We start from the raw sequence: 27006 nt of genomic DNA on the forward strand, positions 1-27006 counted from the left end.
TGTGAACTATTTTATTTTCTAGGTATTTATTAAAATGGTTTTTCTAATATAATTTGTTTTAAGTTAAATTGAATTCAACATTTTCTTTTTTTACACGTAAGATAACTCAAAATGGTTAAGTTGTTTACACTTATTGTATGTTATATAATAGTCTTTAATATATATGTTAGGATATAAGTTCTATTAGATGCGTTTCATTATTTAAATTACACTAAATAATTTTAATGTAAATATTTAAAATAATTTAAGAGAATTGATCAATTACAAGAATAAATTAGGGAATTAAATATAGTATTTGTATTAGTATAATATTTTTACTGAATATATTATGTATCTATAAGTAGTAAAATAAGGACTTAAATACACTAAAGAATTATTAAATGTATGCTAAAAAAATTGGTTGATATATTTTTTCCCAAAAATATTGCATTTATTATATTATTAGTACCTATTTAATTGTCATAATATTATGTAGTTATACTATATTATTTTATCAACTTAAATAACTCAAAATATAATAACATATATCTGTAAATACTGTAAAACAGTTAAAATAGGTTCATAGTATAAATAGATAATATTTTAAAATAGTTAAAATAAATGAAAATTTTCATTGCCCTAAGTAAAATTTATAATAATATAATTAATATATGTAAAGCTTAGAGTTCCTAAGAATAATGTTTTTGATTTATCACAAAATCATTAAATTGTTACTTATTGTTAAAATGTATAATTTATGTAGTTCAAAGTTTAACTTTTCAAATATGTATAAAAAATTATTGTTTTGATAAAATGATTTACAAAAATTAATACATTTTCATAAATTACTGAAAAAAATTTAAAACTTTTCATGCCTATAAATAGTATAAAAGGTATCAAATATTAAACATTTTGTGAAATTCTCAAGTATCAATGGTTATTTGGTTTTAAATTACCACGAAACACAAAAGTTGTTTGAAGACGAGAAATTGTTATTATAGGGATAAAATTTGATTGAAATTTTTTTTTTTATATAGGTTGAAAATATGTAAAAAATATTGTATTAAATTTTTCAAATCATAGGTTTATCTTAAAAGCAGATAATTGTTTAAAAATTTCTTACTACAAAATAATTTGAAATTTTCATATGCTTATTTTTATCTAAAAAAAGAGTAGAAATATTCTGAAAATTATATTAGGCATAGCAAATAATCATATAACCATTTAATGAAAATTGTATGTTTCATTAATTATTCGTTTCGAAACATATAAAAAAAAAAATCGATTTAGTTGAAAACTGGATACAACTGTAATTAAATACTGGTAATTTTTTAATTTTGACCTGTTAAGTTCAAAATCGAATCATTGGTCGACATCAATATATTCATTGCTCTTCTTAGAATCTAAAACAAAAATGCAGTTTTAGTACATTTATTAATTATTACTATTTAGTAAAACATATATCAAGTATAATTAAATAAAAAATATAAATATTTCATAATTGAATCTAGAAAAATAGCTTACCTAATAATTTAAAACAAGATTTCTCAAAATTTGTCATTAATAAAAATAATAATAAGATGAGCGTAAATTAATAAACAAAATTTGTATAAGCGATTTTAAAATAAAATTTTGACAAAATTCATTAGGTTTTCAACATTTATAAAACAAAAATTCTTCTGAAAATTAAAATTAATTTTTTAAGAAGTTTTTGCTAAATTGCATTTTCACTCGTAAAATATGTAGTTAGGTATAGAATTTTGTTATTTTGTTGTAGGTAATTCAAAAACAATTTACCGATGATAGAAATTTTCATCATTAGATTGATTTTAAATACAATATTATCTATTTATTCTATGAACCTTTTTTAAATAAAAAGTATAAATAATTAAATAAATTTAATATAAAACGTTTTTTAATATTTCAGTTACAATGGTTATGTTATATATTTATATGTTCCTATATTGAATATAATATTGGTTAAAGTAAGTATATTAGTTAGTATAGTTTCTCAATTATGTTTTTTTGATTAATACAATAAAATACGTAGTTGGTATATTAATGTAATAATAATAATTAGGGTTGACGACTTCCAGTTTTTATTATGTTGTTTTATGGTTATTTACCTATTTATTTATTTAATAATAATAACATGCGTTAGCCCAATTTGCAGTAAAGTACTAAAGTAATATCAACGAATAATTATAAAATATAGTTTCAATATAGGTAAATTAGAAAATAGTTGTAGAATAATAATATAATATTAAATTGATTAGTTTATACTTTATACTAAAACTATGTAACATGATAATATGATAATAATAAGGAAGAAAAAATATTTAAAAATAAGAAATTACATACATACTTATTGGGTAATATATTTAAGTATTTCACACATTGTCAACTTGATTATTAATAAAATATTAACTAGAAATAGTATATGATAGGTGTATAATATAGGTTATTAGAATGATAGAAGTTATTAAAAAAAAAAATCTATACTACTTAAGGTATCCCCGGCTGATAATAATATTAATATATTAAATTATTATAGGAGAGTTTTTTTTTTAGGTGTGTATTTTTATGGGAGAGTTCATTAACGTCAATGAGTTATAGTACCTACTTATTTTCCATTTAATACAAGCATATTCTAGATGAGGACGAATAAGATAAGAGTAAAGGCTTTTAATAGTACTAAAGATATATGTTCATTATATAAATTTGAAAAGTGTGGGAAAGAAAAAAAAATATTGTTAATATTAAAAATGTTAAATTAAATTTTCATAGTGCTGTTTACGTATCACATAATCAAATTAACATTTTGTATATTCATTATTCGATATCCATTCTCAGATCATGTACATACGTAATGTTGTGTTTCTTTTTACATATAATGTCATGAGTGTTTACCAAATTAAGTAGCCTTCCTGACTTTCACATGTTCCTATATCTACTTTAAAAATTATCTACCTATTATCTAGTTTTTCAAATTATGTATAAAATTTTTTATTAAAATATTTATCGTAGCAAGTCATGTCAATATTGGATAATGGTCTAAATCTAATCGTTTTAAAATGTTTTTATCTGGCCGTTCCACACTTCTATTACGTTCTCCTTATTACCACTTCTTATATAACTGTTAATGTACCTACTCTTTTGTTAAATTGTTTTTTGTTGAATTCAAACTCTGTTTTATCTGGTCCAGACAAGCATTTCTTAGCTCGGTTTTAACCTTAAAAATTCTCTTAATCTCCCTAACAGTTACCTGAAGCTCCGTCTCACCCACAGGTCTAGCTTCTTCATTTAATGGTAACATTAAAGGTCGTCCTTCCAGTTTCCTAATCTTATATGGGTCTAGGCTATTTGACATAGCGCCGGAGATGACTACCATACTTGTTCTGTTCACCATTGAAAACTCGAAATCCAATATTACGAATTTATGTGACTCGTTTCTGCAGAATGCAAACAATTCAATACTAGTATTAAAATTTTATACTTATATTATAATGTTAATTTTCATATATTTTCATTTGATATGACTACAACTCTTATTTCATCTTTATTAATTCAATTATTATTGTTCTTGTACATACCTATATGGTTTATATTATTTCTATATATATTTTTTATTTTATTTTATTAAGGATGGCATTTATTCAAGGCTAAGTTATCTGGTGTATCGCCTAGTAATTGCTCTTCAGCTGTGCCTCCTTTTAGTCATGTTTTTTACATAAATAACATTTCTACCTTTATTTACTCTGTCGTTATCTACGTTTATTTTTTGATGGCCTATTGCCTTCATAGTGGTCAAATTAAATTTATAACTTATATTGATAAAAAATACTAGCAAAAATAATGAGAATACTACCAAACATAACCAAACCTAACACCTACTGCATACATTAAGTAAAAATTAGTGTTGTTTTTAGATTCTATTCCCGATTGTTTTAGTATTTCTTCGTTTAACATACTTTCAATTTAGTCTAATGAATGTATCATTTAGTGAACGCTATCGAGCTTGTATGAATCTAACTTGCGCTTATAAGCACAAAGTTAATAAACTTTTCTATTTTAATATCTATATCTTTGACTTTGATATTTATTGCAGATAAAATGTTCCCTACTACAATTTAGGGTGTGAAGTTATTAGTTATTTCCCTAGTTTGATTTAATACTATATGTTCTCTGCATGCGCCATACGTTCGTGATTTAATTTAATAAACTTATGATTTTTAATTTTTTATATATATAAATACGGTTCTTTGTTCCTTGGCATACAATAGTTAATGTATTATTCGTTGTTGTGTATTTCCATGTATTTGCCTATTTTAATTTATGAAAAATATTTTTGGAAATTATTTTTACTCCTGCATCACAAGTTTAAGGTAACTGCAGGTCTGTATTTAAAAATAATGAAATCTCACATGGTTGTTTATTTGGTTCATGTTGTATTGGTTGAAAAAATAAAAAAGGTCTTCTGTGAAAATAAAAAAACAAAAATAATTTTCTGTATTTAAAAATAATGAAAAATTTACTGATGAAAAATTTAAAAGTGTATGGTGTTCTTGCACTTGACATATACTCCCACTCTATCTTATAAACAGGATTGAACAAAGAAGTGTATGTGAGACTTTGCTCGGCTTCAAATGTTTTGTATGATGCATCACACACTTTTAAATTTTTCATCAATAAATTTTTCATTATTTTTAAGTACAGAAAATTATTTTTGTCTTTTTATTGCAATTTTAAAATATATTTTAGATTCTGAACGAAGTGAAGAATGTATTGATTTTACAATGATGTGTGTTTTTTTTTTGTGTCTGTGTACAGCATGACTAGTCGAAATAATGCTCCAATTTCAAACAATGGGGGTGGTTTCCGATGTAAAAGTGAATATCCTTGGTGCATTATAGAGGTAAAAAGTTAACATTTTCCAACAGTTTTCAAAAAAATCGAGAAAAACAAAAAAAAAATGACGGAAAAACGGCAATTTTTACGCGAACCAGTTTTCGACCAAATCGATTTTTTTTTTTATGGTTGTAATTCAAAAACTAATCACTGAAAATATTTGAAATTTTCACCAAATGTTAATGTCAGTAGTATCCGTATATACTTAAATTTTCAAAAAATTTTGACTTTTTTTGAGTTATTTATAGACCACTGAAATTTTCGATTTTTTTGAGAAATTTTTTTTAAAGTGTCGATAAAAAATTGTTGGATGACCAAAAAGTTTTGAAAATTTAATACAAGGTACCTTATGAGTTGTTTTTAATGTAGCTAAAAAAAATTAAAAATCGTTAGTTGCACTGCAGACCGATCCATCTCTCTGAGCACAGCCGTTGTAAAGTTTGCCAATGACAAGGCCATAATTATTTCTATCCATGATAATCCTAACATAGCTTCCAACAACCTTCAACTTCACCTTAACCTCATGGCTGACTGGAATAAAAAATGGCGAATCAAAATTCAAAATCCAAATCTCTTCTTACTACATTCGTCATATGTATCTGCTGACACCGAGTTATTGGTGTGTAGACCACCATTCATTTACGATAATTCCACCAGATCATTAGTTGTAGTAGAAGGTCAATCAGTGAAACTTGCATGTTTTGCTGGTGGATATCCTACTCCAAAAATTTTCTGGAGGAAACCTAATAACCCAATATTTTCTATGTTAGTATCCATTTATAGGTACCAAAAATGATATAAAATATATAAACAAATTAAACATTATTTTAAGCATAATTTATTAATTATTAATTACATAAATTAATTATGCATTACATATTCTAGGGGTAACATTTTGAAAATTCCTGCTATAAAAAAAGAAGATCGTGGAAACTACTACTGTATAGCTGGAAATGGTGTCGGAAATGATACCAGCCGTAGAATTTCCATATCAGTAGAATTTCCTCCAGTTATAACTGCTTTACAAACTAGTGTGGGACAAGCTGTGCTTTATGACGCATATCTTGAATGTCATGTTGAGGCGAATCCTCAACCAGCCATCTCTTGGATATATAAAGGAATAGAAATATCTAATAATCAACATTACTGGTATGATCTTAATCATTGTTGATGAAATAATATTTAATGTGATTTTTATTTTTATTTTTAGGATATCAGATTCTGTTACTGCTGATGACAAAACGGACAGTATTTTACGAATTATGAAAATTAATAATTATCTTTATGGTGATTATACTTGCAAAGCTTCAAATAATTTAGGAGCTGCTGAAATAAAAATTAATGTTTATGGTAAATATTGTTTTCATAAACATATGCATAAAATCTAATGCATTTCAATTAAATTAAATTAAGTTGTTTAAGTAAAAATGTAATATAAAAAGATTTTAAGTATAATTTTGCATTTATGTTCATTTATACGATATTAAATGACATTACATTTTTTTTTTTAATGTATTATCATCAATTGATATTACTTTTTAACTATACTATTTTAATTTTTACTTAAAAAATAGTTTTGTTTTCATGGTTTAAAACGATTTATTTTTTCAGCAACTAACATATATATTTATTAATTTCTTGTTATTGTTTATTTTACAGAAACGGTATTACCACAATGTCCTTTCGTCTGTAAAGATTAATCGACAAAGCAAGCTGTTGTTTTGTTCTAATTGTAGCTGTTTACCCGTATTATATTTATGAACATTTAATTATTTTTCTGTCCAAAACCAACGTATTAATGATGAAGTAATAGAATTCCAAAATAACATAATAATGATATTCCATTATGTTGAACAATTTAAATTTAATTTAATATACAATTTTAAAAGATACCATTTCATTTAACATCTTAATTAAATATATATTGTTTCAATCTTAATGTATTGATGTAATTAAACATTATTTTAATAATAAGGTACCTACCTAGGTATGCAACTGATTAAATAAGTTGTAACGAAAAATTGTTAGCCAAAAGTCTTTTAAGATACCTATTATAATAAAACTTACACATCCATATTATTTTGTAGTATTGTTGCAGTATCACACAATTTAAATCATTATCATTACTATTTTTAAACTATAAAATTAGACGGAATGAATTTTATATAAAAAAAAAGTTAAATGCAATTATGATATAAACAATTTACTACAAATAATTTATTGTTTTAACTTATAAGCATGATTAAAAAAAAGTTTATCCATGAAGTAGAAAATATAATTTGATCAGCTTCATATTTATTATATTTGCAATTTCCTTTATAGTTTATTTAAAGCCAATTTTGAAATATATTGAAACTTTATTACTGGATTTCCAGTTTATAATAAGTATTTGCGAACATTTAGGTGATTTACTGTATCATGAAATGGATAGTAGTAGACTTCTCTCCATTGTTTTAACATAATCTCTTAATTGTTTTAATGTTATTGCCTACAGGTTACATTTATAATAAGAAATAACCAGTGGCGCTTAACTAGAAATATTTTGTACAGTAAAATTATAAAGTGCAGCTATCAAAATATTCACAATTTTTTTTTATAATTATTTTATTTGAGTATCTAGTTTTCTACACGATAAAACATTGGTAATAAAGTTAAAAATCGTTATAATTGATAGCAAAAGTGAGCATGTGCCATGTATGTATGGTAAATTGGCGGAGATGACCACTGATGATAAGTACCTATCAGTAATATTCGGTGTACCGAGATGGATGATAATACAAATTTAATAAAAAAAATAATAAATTGTTAGTAAAGTTATATGAAAATAACTATTGTGTCGGAATTAACATAATATTTAATATTTTATTAATAAATGCAATAGATTTATTATTATTTTTTTTAATAGTATTGCTAAAATATTTCCACTGATACATTACATAACTGTGATTCCCACTTTTTGGATACACTTTTTTTCCTAAATATTATCTCAGTACTCAGTGAGTAGTGACAACGAAAATGCGCGAAAACTTGTGCACTATTTCTTCAAACTGCATTTGTCGGTGTTCTTTATTTGTTTTTTTTTTTAGCCAAACTAACAACGATTCTGTCATTTCATAATTTACTTCCATAAAAGAGGATTGAATTTATTAATGAATATAATATATCAATACTACTGATGATATTTCGAAATGAACAACATCTATGGCGTACTTCTTTTCCTATACATCAATCTCGGTAAGTACTTGTTTAATACATCTCATAAATGGCAGCAGTGACGTCAGTTAGACCAGATTTCAAATCTGTCTTCAACTTAATTAGTAGACTCAAGTAGAGAGTTTAGAGGTCATACCCCTCATTATTATAATTATTATTACTAATTGTTATTTCTTATCTGACCTAAGTCCTACTTATTACAGCACTAATTACCTGTTTTGTATTATAATAACAAACATGTCTATATAATTTAAATATCAACTACAGTAGTAATGTAGTAATAGATATAATATAATAATATATGAAGTGAAGGTAGGTATCAATCTATATTTAAAGTTTCAATAAGCACTAAAATACTTAGTTCACCCTATAACTACCTTCTTATTATATCTTAGTCCAGTGGTTAACTTACTAATAATTGTATAAGGCTTTATGCCCTTAAACCTTGGTGCTTAACCCCACCAAAAACTCTTAGAATCAATTTTAACATTAATAAGGATTTTAACTGATAAACAATCTACTAACTAACCTACAATCTACAAGCCTAACACATCAAGTGCCCATACTAGAGAAAAATAAATACTTTACATCCGTTGACAATTTTTTGGTGCTAGATTTTTTTTTTATATTTTACAGTTATTTTAATATTAATTCATCATTTTATTATAATTGTGTATTATTGAATACTATTGCTACCTACTGAATACTATACAAACTAATAATATAATAATATTTTTGATGTTAGCGATTGATACCCATCTCTAATTATTATTAATAACAAAAATATACTTAATATAATAGATATACATGTATAATAATATATGTTATGATAAAAAAAATGATTTGGTTAATAATTTTTACAATTTTTGTTATCTGTTATCACACAGGTAATCTTTAGAAGTTGGCACTTTTATATTTATATTTTTATTATAATGTAATAATCATTAATAAAAAATATATATTAAATTTTCAATTTTAGAAACTAATACATAATATAATACATATTATATAATACTAATACATACTAGTATTTATAAACAATGATAATATTTTTCTTACAAACATAGTATATTAACATAATACAGAATAATTTTGTGTTGTCTATTATATTATGATCAATTGTCCATCATCAAATTAAAAGGTTTATCTTTAAACTAAACATTATTTATATGAGTTATGTTGTTAAGTGCAATTATATTTTTTTATGTTTTACATATTATAATCTGCTTTAAAATTAAAATTTCAAAGAAAATCTACTAGAAAATATGTTTTTTTACCTTTAAAGTTCATGATATATAAAATTACTGTAATATTAACACTAACAACACAAAATAGATTTTGTTAATGCTTAATTTAATGTAATTTTTTTTATATAATAGTAGGTATTAGTTAAAAATATTTTCAAATATTTATTAACATAATTACTAACTTCTATAATACAATAATACCTATAAAAAATATATTATTTATGATACAGATTTGCTTTATTATAAATGAATAATAATTATACACATTATTCACAAAAGTTTTAATGTTGGATAATCTAAATAATAATAATAATGATTCAATTTTAATTTTAGCTTATTCTCAAAACTCGCTATATATAACACATATTACACTAAGACTTGTAGATACCGAGGATGAAATGGATTTGGATTGTTCAACCAGACATTTCCGAGAACACCATGTTTTATGGATAAAGGTTACAAAAGATCAACTAAATGCATCTATTGAACTCTCTGGAAGTACACTTATTGTCAAAGATCCAAAAATTTCATTGATAACAGAAATAAAGCAAGACAGCAGTCGATACAAAATACATGTAACTAGTTATGAAAAAAAAAAATTAAGTCCCATGTGAATATTGAATTACAATCTATTTTGGAAATAATATTTATTTTCAGATTCATAGTATTCAGGAAGAAGATGCCAGTATCGTCTATCGCTGTGATCTTAATGCCAAAATATCTGCTAACTCCACTAAATCATTAGTTGTAGAAGAAGCACAATCAGTGGAACTTGGATGTTTTGCTGGTGGATATCCTTATCCAAGAGTTTTCTGGAGGACACGTAATAGCCCATTTTTATCTATGTGAGTATCAATATTTATGTTGGTATTCAATTTAGTATGTTCCGTTTCATTTCATTTTGTTATATGTTATCCTTTTTATGTGCACGTAATGGTGCGTTCCACAGTTGCAGCCTTCGTCGGTGGACGCTTATCAAGCATTTGTGTGCGACCGGCCACCTGTGGAATCATTATCAGTTTTTCAGTTTTCACATATTTGTTTATGTTCAAAGTTTCAAAGTTACTTTCGTCTAGTCATGCATTCAGTGTCACAAAGTTCTTAGTTTTTCTTGTTTTATTGTTTAGTGTGGTGACAATGAAAGACCGTTCAGTTAGTTTTTTTTGCATGTCAGTTGTGAATTCAAATCATTTCATTTTCTTCAGCTGTATATAGCATCGTGTTTGTTTCATCAATTTCATATGCTGTTTGCAGTCGTCCCAAACCACGTTGTTATTGGATTTGTGATTAATCGTCTGATAATTATCGTTCATTTGCAATTTTATTGCCATTATTAATTTGTTTCCCTAGTTTAGGGTGGTCAAAATTACCAGCAATTTGTGTAGTGATGCAATGTGTTTTAGTGTATCTCGTTGCTCGTGGGGACAGTAGTGTTTACTAGACAGGGTTGGCCTGGATACCTGAGAGCCCAGGCAGGAATTTTTTTTTGGGCCAATAATTTAGAAAATTAAACCAAACATCAAAATAAGGAAAGGAAAGTATAATTATTTTGGAATTAAATATTTAGTTCATAAAAATATTCAAATTTATCTTTATTAAAACTCACTTTTTTAATAAATATATTATCAAGTAGATAATGTTAAATAATAAAATACATACTGGTATCTACATGAAAAAATGATTGAAGTAGCTTTTTTAATTCCATTGAAGATTTGGAAATTTCATTTATCATATCTTCTTTGTTTATATTTTCAGTTAGATCTTTTTATATTAGCATTAATGGAGTAAGAATATTTTTAGAAAGTGTTGATATGAGTCTATTTTTAATAATTTTTAATTTCGAAAAAACTCTTTCACACGTTACTTGTGTTAATGGTATTATTAAAACACATTTGAAAACGATATATAAATTATTGAAAAGACCAGGCTGTTTTGATAATTCCTCTATTAATATATATCTTATACATTACCTTGCTGAATACGTGAAGGCTAAAAATTTAATTTCATTTGCTTTGGATTATTATTTATTAGCATCTTCCATTTACTCTTTATGAAATTTTGCATCTCTTTTTGCTGCTCCTAATTTTGATTTAGGCCCCATAAGGAATATTTTCGAAAAAATACGAAACTAATATAATAATAATAATAATTTACTTAAAATTTAAAACACTATAATAATAAACTCGAGACAAAAACACATTCTCTCGACACTCGTACCTACAAATAACGAAGTACAAAAAACAAATGAGGGAAATGCCGGGTATGTTATCGAATTATCACCGCCATCTACAAGTGTCTTAATTTATTAATAACTATAATAGTACATATAAATAATATAATGTATGTATATGTATATTATATATGTATATATAACATTAATTTTTGTTTGTGCCATCGACTTCGCGTAATTACCCGCATAATTATTTGTACATAACATAAATAATGATTGTTGTTCTTTTCCACATTCAAATTTATAACATAATATTTTTACTTTTGAAACAAAAATAGAATAGAAAACTAACTGAATTTTACAATATAATTGTTATATTTAATAAAATATCTTTAGGTAGTGATTTATTTATGCTGTATAGTGTAACACAGTACAATGGCCCAGGAACTATAATACGGCAAGGGCCCAGGCCGACCCTGATACTAGAGATTTTGTCCCGGCTGCATTCAGTGTTTCATTGTTGTGAAGTCTTCGTGAACAGTTGTCGGCACACATTCGCAAGTACGCAGGGTCAATTTGTTTTTACTGTTACTTATTTGACATACTGACAGGCCTTGGTGGCAGTTGGTGCGGTAGCGTGGGTGTAAAACGAGGTGTGTCTCAACTGTTAAATAAGTATTGGTCGACCAAATATTTGTGTGTATGACCGACGGGTCCTAGGTTATTTTATATTATATTATTATTACATTTTGATAGCCTTTTAGGCACATTATTTATTATTTAATTTTGTTATTATATTATAGCCATTTAAGCCTTTTTTTTCAATTATATATTATCATTAATATTTCTTGCTATTGTATTGCCAAACGGGCATTGTAAATTATATTATTATGTTGTATTGTTGAGCCAATCAGGCAGTTGAATTTTTTTACATTTATGTTGTAATTTTTTATTATATTTGTTTATTTGTATTGCTGTACCAAGGTTCTTATTTTAATAATATTACTTGATTATTTATACAGCCATACAGGCAATTTTGATATTATATATTTTAATAAACTAACTGCCACCAACTATCTTTTTATACTTTTTTATTTTATTTGAATATGCTGAGGTAGTGCTACATATTATGTTGCCTACCTCACAGTTGTGAAGGCCTAACTTATTCTTTTATATAAATAAGCGCTGAACACGGCTACAATATAGGTTCCAAAAAAAATATAAAAAATATAAACAAATTAAACATTACTTTAAGCATAATTTACTAACATTAACTAGATAAATTAATTATGAATAACATTTTCTAGAGGTAACATTTTAGAATTTCCTGCTATAAATAAAAGAGATCGTGGAAACTACTACTGTATAGCTGAGAATGGTGTCAAGAATGATACCAGCCGTAGGATTTCCATAGAAGTAGAATTTCCTCCAGTTGTAACTACTCCACTAACTAGAGTAGGACAAGCTGTAAATCATGACGCATATCTTGTATGTTGTGTTGAGGCAAATCCTCAACCAGCCATCTCTTGGATATATAAAGGAGTAGAAATATCTAATAATCAACATTACTGGTATGATCTTAATCATTGTTATCGATGGAAAAACATGTAATATAATTTTTTTTTGTGTGTTTAGGATATCAAATTTTGATTCTCCTCGCGACAAAATGGACAGTAGTTTACTTATAAATATTAAAAATTATCTTTATGGTGATTATATCTGCAAAGCATCAAATACTTTGGGAGCTGCTGAAATAACAATCACTGCTTATAGTAAATATTGTTTTCATAAACATATGCATAAAATCTAATGCCTTCAATTTGATTAGCTTAAGTTGTATAGGTGATAATGTAATATGAAAAGATTTTAAATATAATTTTACATTTATGTTCATCGATGTGAAATTAAATGAATTCAAATTTTTATACAGTTTCTCATTGAATCATACTATATAAATTAAATACTGTATTAATGAATAAGTATTTATGGTATTACAAAATATATTTTTTTATTAATGTTTTTTTATCAACCGATTTTATTTTTTAACTATATAATTTTCATTTTAACATAAAAAACAGTTTTTTATTTCAAAGTTTAAAACGATATTAATTTTTCTACAATTAACATATATTTATTAATTTCTTATATTTGTTTATTTTACAGAAACACTATATCCACAATGCCATCCTCACTGTGGAGATTAATCGATAAAGCAAGCTGCTGTCTTTTTATAGTTGTAGCTGTTAACCCGTATTATATTTATATACATTTAATTTTTTTTTTCTGTCCAAAACCAATGTATTAATGATGAAATAATAATATTCTAAAATAACATAATAATGATTAAAATTTAAATTAATTTAAAAAGACACCATTTTATTTAAGGTCTTAATTAAATATATGATAAGTTAGTAATGTATTGTTTTAATGTATTTATGTAATTACATTTTATTTTAATACTCATACAACTGATTAAAACAGTTGTAATGAAAAATTGTAAGCCAAAAGCCTTTTAAGATATAATAATAGAACTTACAGATTCATATTTATTAGAATTATTATTTCAATATTATAAAATTTAAATTATTATCATTACTATTTTTTGAATAATATCAATTTATAATATAATATAAGGTATATTATTAATATGAAAACGTATTCATTTAGCGTATGTTATTTATATTTAAATACTAATTGAAAAGAGCGAATGACACTTGATAACACTGTAATATTCTGTTCATAGTGTTCAATTTGTACAATTTTTCGAATTTATAAATCTATGGCAAGATTATTGCACAATTCTTTTATAGTAAAACTTCTTTATAATGGACCCTCTATTTGACGGAATCCTCTTTAAAACGGAAAAAATTGTTGGTCTCAGCCAATTCCGTCATAAAGAAGTTTTAATGTATTCTCAAAGTCTCAATGTTTATCAAGTAAAAGAATAGTGCTTTATAAGTATACTACATAATTTATTTATCAAACAACACTCATTACTTTAAAATTTATTAATGTTTTTGAAAATATTTTGGTCAGAAAAACTGTGGGCTAGAGTGCATTGCGATTTTCTTGGACCATTTCAAAATAAAAATTTCTTTATCATTGTTAAAATGGTTAGAAGTATTTCAAGTGAATTCTATGATAGCACATATTATTGTTCTTAAAAATTTTCAGAAACTATAGCACGATTTCATTCCAATAACAATTACATAAGATAGGGCATAATGTTTCGCCGGTATTGAATTTCAATCATATTGCGAAAATCTAGACATAAAGGACATAACAGGCACACAATTCCACCCAGAATCAAACGGTTGTGCGGAAGCGGCGGTCAAAACAGTAAAAAATGTCTTTGAAAAATGCTCGACTGCACAATCCCAATTAAATAAAAAATTTTAATGTAATACACCTCTTTCAACAACACGAGAAACTCCAACTCAGCTAATTTTAACCTTTTTTTTTCCGGGTTGAAATCGACGACCGGCAGGGGACCGCTTTCGCATTGCTTCCTCCGGGCAGCTAATTTTAACCTAACCTAAGTCGTACAACACATTTACAATTTGAAGCGTAAATGCAGAATACAAATAAAGTGGTTATTGAACAACAAATATCACTAATAAACAATGGTGGTAATAGGATGGTATCATTTGATACAAGTGATAATATCTTAGCTAGAGATTATAGGAATAATAACAATAAATTACATAAATGTATTATTATTAAATCCATTAGTTGCAATACACATTATGATGGAACTATTTGGAAAAGGTATAATGATCAATTACTTATTGATATATCACTGATACCAGAAAGTCATTCTATTACAACCGCTAGAAAAATAAATGAAAAACTGAAAATACCGAAACAATAGGTGCATAATAAAACATCCAGACCAATTAGGTCTAGAAAACCACCCCAGTCATATTCTCCAAATGATTTTGACTAATGTAAATAAATTATTTATGCAAAAAAAAAAAATACTAACATAGCTATTAAGTAATAAACAAAATACTAGCCATGTATTTATTTAAAATATTTTTTTATGGAAAGTGATGTTGCATATTCTAATATTCAACAATTCTACTAGGTACCTTGTATTACAGGTATAATATTTATATCAACTACCTACATATTATTATAATCATAAGTAACATAAACGATCGGTGGAGATTTTCAAAAGAGAGAAGGGAATCTTTGGGATACTTAAATGCCCAGTTTTCAAAAGGTAGATAAAAAAACCCCAAATCAAATTTCGTTGACGAAGTATCGTTTCTATAATAGGTATATTTTTTATCTGAAGTATGAAGGGATGTATGGTCGATTGGCGGTGATAACCATTATTTCCACTGATATATTACACAACCGTGATTCCCACTTTTTGGATACACTGTTTTTCAAAACAACATAAACACAACCTCAGTGTTAACGAAAACATGCGAAAACCTGTGCACTACTTCTTTAAACTGCATTTATCGATATTCTTTCTTTGTGTCCTTTTTAGCCAAACTAACAACAATTTTGTAATTTCCTTATTTATTTCCATAAAAAAAGATTGAGTTTATTAGTGAATATATATCAATACTACTACTGATATTTCGAAATGAAGAACATATATGCCGTACTTCTTTTATACATCAATCTCGGTAAGTACTTGTATAACATATCTCATGAATGGCGGCGGTAACGATAGTTAGACCAAATTCCAAACTTGTTGTCAACTTAATTAGTGAAGAGCATAGGAGTCACACCCCTCATTATTATTATTATTATTTCTTACCTGACCTACTTATTAAAGAACTAATTACCTATTTTATGTATTAGGATCACAAACATGTCTATATAAGTGAAGTATCAAGTATAAACTAAACAGATCACTAATAAAACTTTGTCAAGTATAATACCTCCCTATGAAAAACACTTATCAATAAATTACTATTACAATATTACCAGCTATAAGAGAAGGTTAATATTGTGTAGCACTTAAGTGATTTATGCACATTCATAATATATATAGTAGTAATGTAGTAATAGATATAATATAATACATGAAGGTAGGTATCTATCTATATTTAAAGTTTTAGTAAACACTAAAATACTTAGTACGCCCTATACCTAGGTACCTACTTATTATATCTCAGTCCAGTGGTTAGTGGATTTATGCCCTTAAACCTTGGTGCTTAACCCCACCCTAAAACTCTTAGAATCAATTTTAACAGTTATGAGAATTTGAATTAAAGAACAAGCTACCAGATCTGCCTAACCATCTAGTGTCCATGCTATATATTAGAGAAGAATAAATACTTTACATCCGTTGACAATTTTTAGGTACAAGATTTTTTTTTTTTTGATATTTTACAGTTATTTTAATATTAATTCATTATTTCATTACAAATGTGTATTATCGAACACTACTTCTATTGACTACCATATAAACTAAAAATAAAATATAATTTTGATATTAGCAATTGATTCCTATTTATAATAAATAATAACAAAAATAGAAAATAATAGATGTATCTGTATAATAATGTATGTTATGATGAAAAAATGATTTGGTTAATAATTTATACAATTTTTTCTATCCGTTATCACACAGGTCATCGTTAGAAGTTGGCACTTTTATATTAATGTTTTTATAAAATTAACCAATCAAGCAACAGACAATTAGAAACAAAAACTTGATTTATTATAAACATTAACAACAAATTTATGAGCAGTTTTATTTTTCATTTATGTTTTTTAAAATTAATTTTAAACATTGACATATCTCATATAAATGTATCAGGTTTTATACATAATATATACAAATACAGTTTTATAATTAAATTTCATTAAATTAATATTAGTTTAACTAATACGTATAACTAATTTATTTATAACATTTTATGTTTATATTATTCAAATTATATTGTTAAAAATGTACTTCAATAATATTAGTTTATTTGTATTTTTGCTTTAATACTATTAATCTTACACTGTTCAGACTGAACAAAGAGAAACCACAGTTTTTATAAATAAACAAGTAAATAAAATCCACTAAAAGTTGTATTTTGTTTAGTTCACTTATTATGAAGATATTATCATTAATGATACATAGGTACTAGTGTCTATTTTCTAATTTTTTTTCTTACAAACATAGTGTATTAAATATTTACATACCACAGAATCTTTTTCTGTTGTCTATAATGGTCAATTGTCCATCATCAAATTTAAAGGTTTGATTTATAAATTATAAAAATTATATGAGTTATGTTGTTATGTGCAATTGTATTTTTTTATAATTTACATAATATAATCTGCTATAAAATAAAATTTTCAATGAAAATCTACTAGCAAAAATGTATCATGTTTTTTACTATTAAATGTTATGATAGGTAAAATTACTGTAATCTTAAAAGTAACAACACAAAATGGATTTGGCTTAATTCAAATTTACTGTGGTTTAAAAATGATAACATCATAATATACTCTTAATTATTAATTTAATATAATTTTTTTTATATATATAATAGTATCAGTTAAAAATATTTAACCTACTTTTAAAAACATATTGTATATGATATAGATTTGTTATATTATAAATTATTATATACATTATTCACAAGAGTTGTGGTGTTGCATAACCTAATTAATTACAATAATGGTTCAATTTTAATTTTAGCTTATTCTCAAGAACCGTCATTTATATCACATATTTCACAAAAACTTGTAAAAGATATCGGCGATGAAGCTGAAATGGCTTGTTCAACCAAATATTCTCGAGAATTCAATGTTTCATGGGTTAAAGTTGCCGAAGATCCTATAGATGAATCTATTGTACTTTCGTCTGGAAGTACACTTATTGTCAAAGATCCAAGAGTTTCATTGATAACAGAAATAAAGCAAGATAGCAGTCGATACATAATACATGTAAATAGTTATGAAAAAAAAATATAAGTCCCATGCGAATATTTAATAACAATCAAATTTGGAAATAATATATATTTTTAGATTCATGATGTTCAGGAAGATGATGGATGCCAGTATCTATCGCTGTGATGTGATAACTGGGATTAACGATAAAATTTCGTATTACACCCAGTTATTGGTGGGTAATCAACCATTTATTTATGAGAACTCTAGCAGATCATTAGTTGTAGTAGAACGTCAATCAGTGCAACTTGCATGTTTTGCTGGTGGATATCCTACTCCAAAAATTTTCTGGAGGAAACCTAATAACCCAATTTTATCTATGTTAGTATCCATTTATAGGTACCAAAAATGATATAAAATATATAAACAAATTAAACATTATTTTAAGCATAATTTATTAACTATTAATTACATAAATTAATTATGCATTACATATTCTAGGGGTAACATTTTGAAAATTCCTGCTATAAAAAAAGAAGATCGTGGAAACTACTACTGTATAGCTGGAAATGGTGTCGGGAATGATACCAGCCGTAGAATTTCCATATCAGTAGAATTTCCTCCAGTTATAACTGCTTTACAAACTAGTGTGGGACAAGCTGTGCTTTATGACGCATATCTTGAATGTCATGTTGAGGCGAATCCTCAACCAGCCATCTCTTGGATATATAAAGGAATAGAAATATCTAATAATCAACATTACTGGTATGATCTTAATCATTGTTGATGAAATAATATTTAATGTGATTTTTATTTTTATTTTTAGGATATCAGATTCTGTTACTGCTGATGACAAAAGGGACAGTATTTTACGAATTATGAAAATTAATAATTATCTTTATGGTGATTATACTTGCAAAGCTTCAAATAATTTAGGAGCTGCTGAAATAAAAATTAATGTTTATGGTAAATATTGTTTTCATAAACATATGCATAAAATCTAATGCAGTTCAATTAAATTAAATTAAGTTGTTTCATTAAAAATGTAATATAAAAAGATTTTAAGTATAATTTTGCATTTATGTTCATTTATACGATATTAAATGACATCAAATTTTTATACAGTGTCTCACTGAATTATACTATACAAATTAAACACTGTATTTATGAATACGTACTTATGGTATTACAAATTTTTTTTTTATTGATGTATTTCTATCATCTGATTTTACTTTTCAACTATATTATTTTAATATTTACTTAAAAAAATTTTTTTTGCAAGGTTTTAAAACGATATTAATTTTTCGACAATTAATATATATTTATCAATTTCTTTGTTTTGTTTATTTTACAGAAACGCTATTACCACAATGTCCTCCTGCCTGTGAATATTAATCAATAAAGCAAGCTGCCGTTTTGTTCTAGTTGTAGCTGTTTACCTGTATTATATTTATATACATTTAATTATTATTTTTCTATTGAAAAACAATGTATTAATAATGAAATATTAGAATTCTAAAATAACAACAGATTGATTTTATTTTATATTGAAAAATTTAACTTAAATTTAAATTTAAATTTAAAAAAATACCATTTTATTTATTAGTTTATCTATATTGCAAAAGTAGACATAATTTGATCAGCTTCATGTTTATTATGTTCGCAATTTCCTTTGAAGTCTTTATCTTTAAAATGATACAACTAAATTTGATAAATGGATTTTGAACATTATTAGTGACTTAGAAAGTTAGAACCTTAGAATAGGCTTGAATAATTTAAGTTTATTTAAATCCAATTTTGAAATATATTGATACATTTTAATTGAGTTTCCAGTTTATGATATTTGCAAATATTTGGGCCGTTTATTGAATCGTAAAATGGTAACTAGTAGACATCTCTACATTGTTTTAACATAATATTTTAATTGTTTAACTATTATTGCCTACAGCTATAATAACCAGTGGCGCCTTACTCAAACATTTTTTTGTGAAGCAAAATTTTAAAACTTCAGCTATCTTATATGATTTAAAAATTCTTACAATTTTTTTTATTTTAGTTTTTAGTTTTATACACGAAAATACATTGGTTATACAATTAAAAATTGTTATTATTGGTTGAAAGATAATAGTAAACCAATTTAAAGTGAGAATTTCACATGCAGTGTTTACTAGTTGGGTCCGAAATATCCTTATTTAACCAAGTTAAGTCCCGGTGTTTTTCAGGTATCACACTAGTTGGATCCGGGATTTTTTCAGGTGTTACATTAGTTGAGTCTAAGCAAAAAAACATTTTCCTTCTCATTTTTACATTTCATTTTTATTTAATATATAATCCGTAAATTCTTGTATTCGTTGATCATTTGGTTGAATAGACATTAGATCTTCTATAAAACAATCAGCAACTTCTGCAGGCTTTAAAAGTAGTAATTCAAAAAAATATTACAAGTATTTACCTAGTTCAGAATCCTGTTTTATTCATTACTAAGTCCTAAAGTTTGTATTTTTCTCCACCAGCTTTGTGTAATATGAAAGCGACAACCTTTAATACTATTATCTGGCTAATTCAGTGGTGTATTGCTAAAAATATTCGTTGGTATACCTACGCTCTCTAGATCTTAGGTATCAATGATATTATAACTATAAAATTAAATCAAAAAAAAATTTTTCTCACTTCGCTCGAATAATATAACAACCAAATTATCTACTTATCAGATTACAAATATACAAGTATTTTCAACAACTAACTCCATGAAAAACATACACATTAAACCACAAAATGCCTTTTTATTTTAAATGTACTCTTAAAATTAAATGTATTATCTATAGCCTTTAAAACCAAAATATGCACTAAAAATTTTGAGTAGGTATTTTACCCCAAATGTTGAGAATTATTGTATTTTGTTACTCAAATATTACAAAATTAACCATAAAAACTACAAAGTAGACAAACAAATTAATTGTTGTATTTTCTTATAAAAAATTTGTCCGTTTTAATTTAAAATATAAAATTAACAAGAATAGTACTCACACTCGGCTGTAGCTCTCGCACAGATTTATCACTTTGACCAACGAAGAACTAAAAACAATTATTAGGTAGTAAATTAGAACAGTTACAAACTTTGAGTAAACTTACTGGTAACTGATTAGTGATTGCTGCTTATAATGATTATAGACGATAGTTTTTTTAAATAATTCTAATAAAGATTGTTATAAATATAAACGATTCAGAATTGAAGTACGGAGAATATTATATATTATAATAGTATATTATACTTATATAATTATGCCTGCATACATAATTATTAATATTATACATTTACAAACATAACAAGTTAAAAATAGACATAATATACCTATTTATATAGGTATCTACTATACAATACTGGTACTTGGTTCTCAAAATTTGTTTTGATAATCAGCTAATAATATTATACTAAAATATAGTAAAATAATATACTATCTAAGAAATGAAAATTACAAATATACAGAACATTTTGTTTTTATCACCGAAAATTCTAATAGGTACGGGGCTATACGGCCGTATACCTGCGTATCGCCGTTTATTTAGAAAGTATACGCTAAAAAAAAAAACTTGAGAAGTGAGTATACGAGTACGCCGTATACCCCCGTATACTGACCAATACTGTGGCCATGTTGAAAGAGCACCTAAATGAATTGCGTTCCCGAAATCTGCATATATGAATTCTGGTTTAAAAATTAAATTAATCTTAATACATTCGTCGATTAATAACTGAAAAGTTTGTGTATAACCTAGTATAGCTTAAATAAACTGGTTGATGGTCGTATTGATGCTCCCTCACTTCTCTCGTTATTAAATTTCAAAGTTCCTTCCCGTACTACTAGATACCATGCTCCTTTCGTTGTTCCTGCGCACACTTCTAATTATGGCAGGAATAATCCGTTAGACCGCATGATGCGGCTGGCCAATGAGAGCACCGTTCATCAAAACTGATAATTTATAATTATAAATATTTTTTATTTTTTTGTACCTATTACCATTTATTATACTTATTATTATGGAATTATTATCTAATATAAAATTAATTGTGTCATTGTATTAATTATTTAAATTATATATTATTGTACTATGTTAAACTGTTGTATAGGGCCCAGCCCGTTAACAAATAAAATAAATAAATAAAAAAATAAATATGTTTGACTACTTTTATCTTCGAATAAGCAAAATATTAAAGGAAAGTAAAGGTTGTTATGCATTGTATGGATTGTAAACATTTGAGTTAATATCTTTGGGACACTTTTGAATGTTCCATTTACATAAATAATATTTTCGAGCATAACAATTTTAAGTTTTCTACTGTGGAGAAAATTATAATATTACTAACTTTATCATTAACTAATAAAAATTGTTTGTCTCAATTTATTGTTAGTTTTAAATTATTTAGTGCATTATAACCATCGTCAATATTTTTCGGAATTTTTGGTTGTATGGCTTTTCTAGCATTATACATATTTTTTCGAATTAGAATACAATCATTACGCGTTAAATTGAGATCATCATTTTTTAATTCACGATGCAATATTTTAGAAGGCCTTTCGAAAATATCTTCTAAGCCTATTCTTTTGGCACTATTACTAATCGCTTGTCTAAGAAGTGTACTTTCTTCAGTACATGTTTGGTTGTGTGATAATGATTCGTCGATCAATACATTATTTTTCCAATTAATAAAACAAGATCTTTGTACGCAGCGCCATCGTTCAACATCGTTTGATAGTCTTGTGAAATGAAAATTTAAATCCGTCAGGTAGTAAGTATAGTTATATGAAAATAACTATTGCGTCGGAATTATCATAATATTATTTAATTTATTGATAAGTGCAATAAATGTATTTATTTTTTTTAAATAAAATTGACAAAATATTTCCACTGATATATTACATAACTGTGATTCCCACTTTTTGGATACACTGTTTTTCAAAACATAACATAAACACAACCTCAGTGTTAACGAAAACGTACGAAAACCTGTGCACTACTTCTTTAAACTGCATTTATCGGTATTCTTTCTTTGTGTCCTTTTTAGCCAAACTAACAACAATTTTGTAATTTCCTTATTTATTTCCATAAAAGAAGATTGAGTTTATTAATAAATATATATCAATACTACTACTGACATTTCGAAATGAACAACATCTATGCCGTACTTCTTTTGCTAAACATCAATATCGGTGAGTACCTACTTGTTTAGCACACTGTATAAATGGCAGAAGTAACGTTAGTTAGACCAGATTCCAAACCTGTCTTTAACTTAATTAGTAGAAAGTCTAGAGGTCATACTTATTATTATTATTATTTCTTATCTGACCTACTTATTACAGCACTAATTACCTATGTTCTGTATTATGATCACAAACATGTCTATATAAGTTAAGTATCAAGTATAAACTATACAGATCACTAATAAAACTTTGTCAAGTATAATACCTCCCTATGAAAAACACTTATCAATAAATTACTATTACACTATTACCAGTTATAAAAGAAGGATAATATTGTGTAGCACTTGGGTGACTTATGCATATTTATAATATACACAGTAGGTAGTAATGTAGTAATAGATATAATATAATACATGAAGGTAGGTATCAATCTATATTTAAAGTTTAAGTAAACACTAAAATACTTAGTACGCCCTATACCTAGGTACCTACTTATTATATCTCAGTCCAGTGGTTAATTTACTAGTAATTTTATCAGACTTTATGCCCTTAAACCTTGATGCTTAACCTCACCCAAAAACTCTTAGAATCAATTTTAACAGTAATGAGGATTTTAATTTATGAACAAGCTACCGGATCTGCCTAACACATCTAGTGCCCATACTATATATTAAAGAAAAATAAATAATTTACATCCGTTGACAATTTTTTTAGTTCTAGATTCTATTTTTTATATATTTTATAGTTATTTTAATATTATTTCATCATTTTATTACAATTGTGTATTATTGAATACTATTGCTACCTACTGAATACCATACAAACTAATAATATAATAATATTTTTGATGTTAGTGATTGATACCCATCTCTAATTATTAATAACAAAAATATACCTAATATATTATGTATAATGTATAATAATGTATGTTATGATAAAAAAAATGATTTGGTTAATAATTTTTACAATTTTTGTTATCCGTTATCACACAGTTAATCTTTAGAAGTTGGCACTTTTATATTTATATTTTTATTATAATGTAATAATCATTAATAGAAAATATATATTAAATTTTTAATTTTAGAAACTAATACATAATATAATACATATTATATAATACTAATACATACTAGTATTTATAAACAATGATAATATTTTTCATACAAACATAGTATATCAACATATTACAGAATAATTTTGTGTTGTCTATTATATTATGATCAATTGTCCATCATCAAATTAAAAGGTTTCTCTTTAAACTAAACATCATTTATATAAGTTATGTTATTAAGTGCAATTATATTTTTTTATGTTTTACATATTATAATCTGCTATAAAATTAAAATTTCAAAGAACATTTACTAGAAAATATGTTTTTTTACCTTTAAAGTTCATGATACATAAAATTACTGTAATATTAACACTAACAACACAAAATAGAGTTTGTTAATGCTTAATTTAATGTAATTTTTTTTATATAATAGTATTAGTTAAAAATATTTTCAAATATTTATCAACATAATTACTAACTTCTATAATACAGTAATACCTATAAAAAATATATTATTTATGTTACAGATTTGCTATATTATAAATAATTATATACATTATACATAAAAGTTTTAATGTTGCATGATCTAATTAATAATAATACAATTTTAATTTTAGCTTATTCGCAAAAAAGGCCATATATAACACATATTACACAAAGACTTGAAATAGATGTCGGAGGTGAAATAGATTTGGATTGTTCAACCAGACATTCCCGAGAACACAATGTTTTGTGGGTTAAGATTGCAAAAGATCAAATAAATGGATCTATTGAACTTGTTGGAAGTACACTTATTGTCAAAGATCCAACAGTTTCATTGATAACACAAATAAAACAAGATAGCAGTCGATACATAATACATGTAACTAGTTATGAAAAAAATATAAATCCCATGTGCCTATTGAATAACAATCTAATTTGGAAATAATATATACTTTCAGATTCATAGTTTTCAGGATGAAGATGCCAGTGTCATCTATCGCTGTGATCTTAATGTCAAAATATCTGCTAACTCCACCAAATCATTAGGTGTAGAAGAAGCACAATCATCGTTCATAATTGGATGTTTTGCTGGTGGATATCCTTATCCAAGAGTTTTCTGGAGGAAACCTAACAACCCATTTTTATCAATGTGAGTATCAATGTATAGGTATCAAAAATAATATAAAATACACAAACAAATCAAACATTATTTCAAGCATAATTTATTAAATATTTACTACATAAATTAATTATGCATTACATTTTCTAGAGGTAACGCTTTGGATTTTCCTTCTTTAAAAAAAAAAGATCGTGGAAACTACTACTGTATAGCTGAAAATGGTGTCAGGAATGATACCAGCCGTAAAGTTTCTATAGATGTAGAATTTCCTCCAGTTGTAACTGCTTCACCAACTAGAGTGGGACAAGGTGTAAATTATGACGTATATCTTGTATGTCGTGTTGAGGCGAATCCTCTACCATCCATCACTTGGATATTTAAAGGATTAGAACTATCGAATAATCAACATTACTGGTATAATGTTAATCATTGTTATCGATGGAAGAACATGTAATATGATTTTTTTTTTTTTGTGATTAGGATTTCAAGTTTTGCTACTGCTGACGACAAAATGGACAGTACTTTACTTATAAAAATTAAAAATTATCTTTATGGTGATTACATTTGCAAAGCATCAAATATTTTGGGAGCTGCTGAAATAACTATAACTGTTTATAGTAATTATTATTTTAATAAATATATGCATAAAATCGTATGCATTCAATTTGATTAGCTTAAGTTGTATAGGTGATAATGTAATATGAAAAGATTTTAAATATAATTTTACAATTATGTTCATTGATGTGAAATTAAATGAAATCAAATTTTTATACAGTTTCTCACTGAATTATACTGTACAAATTAAACGCTGTATCAATGTATAATTATTTATGGTATCACAAATATTTTTTTTTTATTGATGTATTTCTATCAACTTATTTTATTTTTTAACTATATCATTTTAATATTTACTTAAATTTTTTTTTATTGCAAGTTTTAAAACGATATTAATTTTTTGACAATTAAATTTATTAATTTATTATATTTGTTTATTTTACAGAAACACTATATCCACAATGCCATCCTCACTGTGAAGATTAATCAACAAAGCAAGCTGCTGGTTTTTTATAGTTGTAGCTGTTTACCCGTGTTATATTTATATACATTAAATTATTATATTTCTGTCCAAAACCAATGTATTAATGATGAAATAATAATATTCTAAAATAACATAATAATGATTTAAATTTAAATTAATTTAAAAAGATACCATTTTATTTAAGATCTAAATTAAATATTTGATAAGTAGTTATGTTTTGTCTTAATGCATTTATGTAATTAAATTT

The 27006-nt window shown here is 25.4% G+C and overlaps 3 protein-coding genes across 8 annotated transcripts; all 3 read left to right on the plus strand.

Moving 5' to 3' along the window:
• The first annotated feature begins 5410 nt into the window (after positions 1-5410).
• On the plus strand, positions 5411-6587 carry LOC114129436 (lachesin-like). Its single transcript, XM_050207209.1, has 4 exons — positions 5411-5652; positions 5773-6036; positions 6098-6135; positions 6547-6587. The coding sequence occupies exons 1-4, from the start codon at positions 5411-5413 to the stop codon at positions 6585-6587; spliced, it is 585 nt and encodes a 194-aa protein (XP_050063166.1).
• Positions 6588-7527: 940 nt separating this feature from the next.
• LOC114129439 (lachesin-like) lies at positions 7528-26902 on the plus strand. 6 transcript variants are annotated; one of them, XM_050207517.1, is made up of 7 exons: positions 7528-7883; positions 7974-8121; positions 9724-9922; positions 10005-10192; positions 12825-13088; positions 13153-13289; positions 13681-14019. In XM_050207517.1, the coding sequence occupies exons 2-7, from the start codon at positions 8063-8065 to the stop codon at positions 13719-13721; spliced, it is 888 nt and encodes a 295-aa protein (XP_050063474.1). In that variant the 5' UTR covers positions 7528-7883; positions 7974-8062; the 3' UTR covers positions 13722-14019. The 6 variants fall into 6 exon arrangements, with proteins under 6 accessions (XP_050063474.1, XP_027849987.2, XP_050063473.1 ...); XM_027994186.2 differs by having other exon boundaries at positions 7530-7883; positions 9681-9922; XM_050207514.1 differs by lacking the exons at positions 7528-7883; positions 7974-8121; positions 9724-9922; ... (2 more) ...; positions 13153-13289; positions 13681-14019 and adding exons at positions 23375-23576; positions 25236-25480; positions 25560-25750; ... (1 more) ...; positions 26201-26337; positions 26721-26902.
• LOC114129438 (lachesin-like) lies at positions 15951-20190 on the plus strand. Its single transcript, XM_050207519.1, has 6 exons — positions 15951-16160; positions 18179-18426; positions 18508-18750; positions 18871-19134; positions 19196-19335; positions 19724-20190. Exons 3-6 carry the CDS (start codon positions 18512-18514, stop codon positions 19762-19764), a joined length of 684 nt encoding a protein of 227 aa, XP_050063476.1. The 5' UTR covers positions 15951-16160; positions 18179-18426; positions 18508-18511; the 3' UTR covers positions 19765-20190.
• Positions 26903-27006: the final 104 nt, after the last annotated feature.

This window comes from Aphis gossypii, chromosome X, assembly GCF_020184175.1.
Source record: "Aphis gossypii isolate Hap1 chromosome X, ASM2018417v2, whole genome shotgun sequence".
Taxonomy (NCBI): domain Eukaryota; kingdom Metazoa; phylum Arthropoda; class Insecta; order Hemiptera; family Aphididae; genus Aphis; species Aphis gossypii.

Coding starts and splice junctions, on each gene's coding strand:
- LOC114129436 (XM_050207209.1), top strand. CDS start 5,411: ATGGCTGACTGGAATAAAAAATGGCGAATCAAAATTCAAAATCCAAAT. Junction 6,037..6,097: donor TCTAATAATCAACATTACTG/GTATGATCTTAA, acceptor TTTTATTTTTAG/GATATCAGATTCTGTTACTG. Junction 6,136..6,546: donor TGCTGATGACAAAACGGACA/GTATTTTACGAA, acceptor TTTATTTTACAG/AAACGGTATTACCACAATGT.
- LOC114129438 (XM_050207519.1), top strand. CDS start 18,512: ATGATGTTCAGGAAGATGATGGATGCCAGTATCTATCGCTGTGATGTG. Junction 18,751..18,870: donor AATAACCCAATTTTATCTAT/GTTAGTATCCAT, acceptor TACATATTCTAG/GGGTAACATTTTGAAAATTC. Junction 19,135..19,195: donor TCTAATAATCAACATTACTG/GTATGATCTTAA, acceptor TTTTATTTTTAG/GATATCAGATTCTGTTACTG.
- LOC114129439 (XM_050207514.1), top strand. CDS start 23,531: ATGAACAACATCTATGCCGTACTTCTTTTGCTAAACATCAATATCG. Junction 25,481..25,559: donor GCAGTCGATACATAATACAT/GTAACTAGTTAT, acceptor ATATACTTTCAG/ATTCATAGTTTTCAGGATGA. Junction 26,135..26,200: donor TCGAATAATCAACATTACTG/GTATAATGTTAA, acceptor TTTTGTGATTAG/GATTTCAAGTTTTGCTACTG.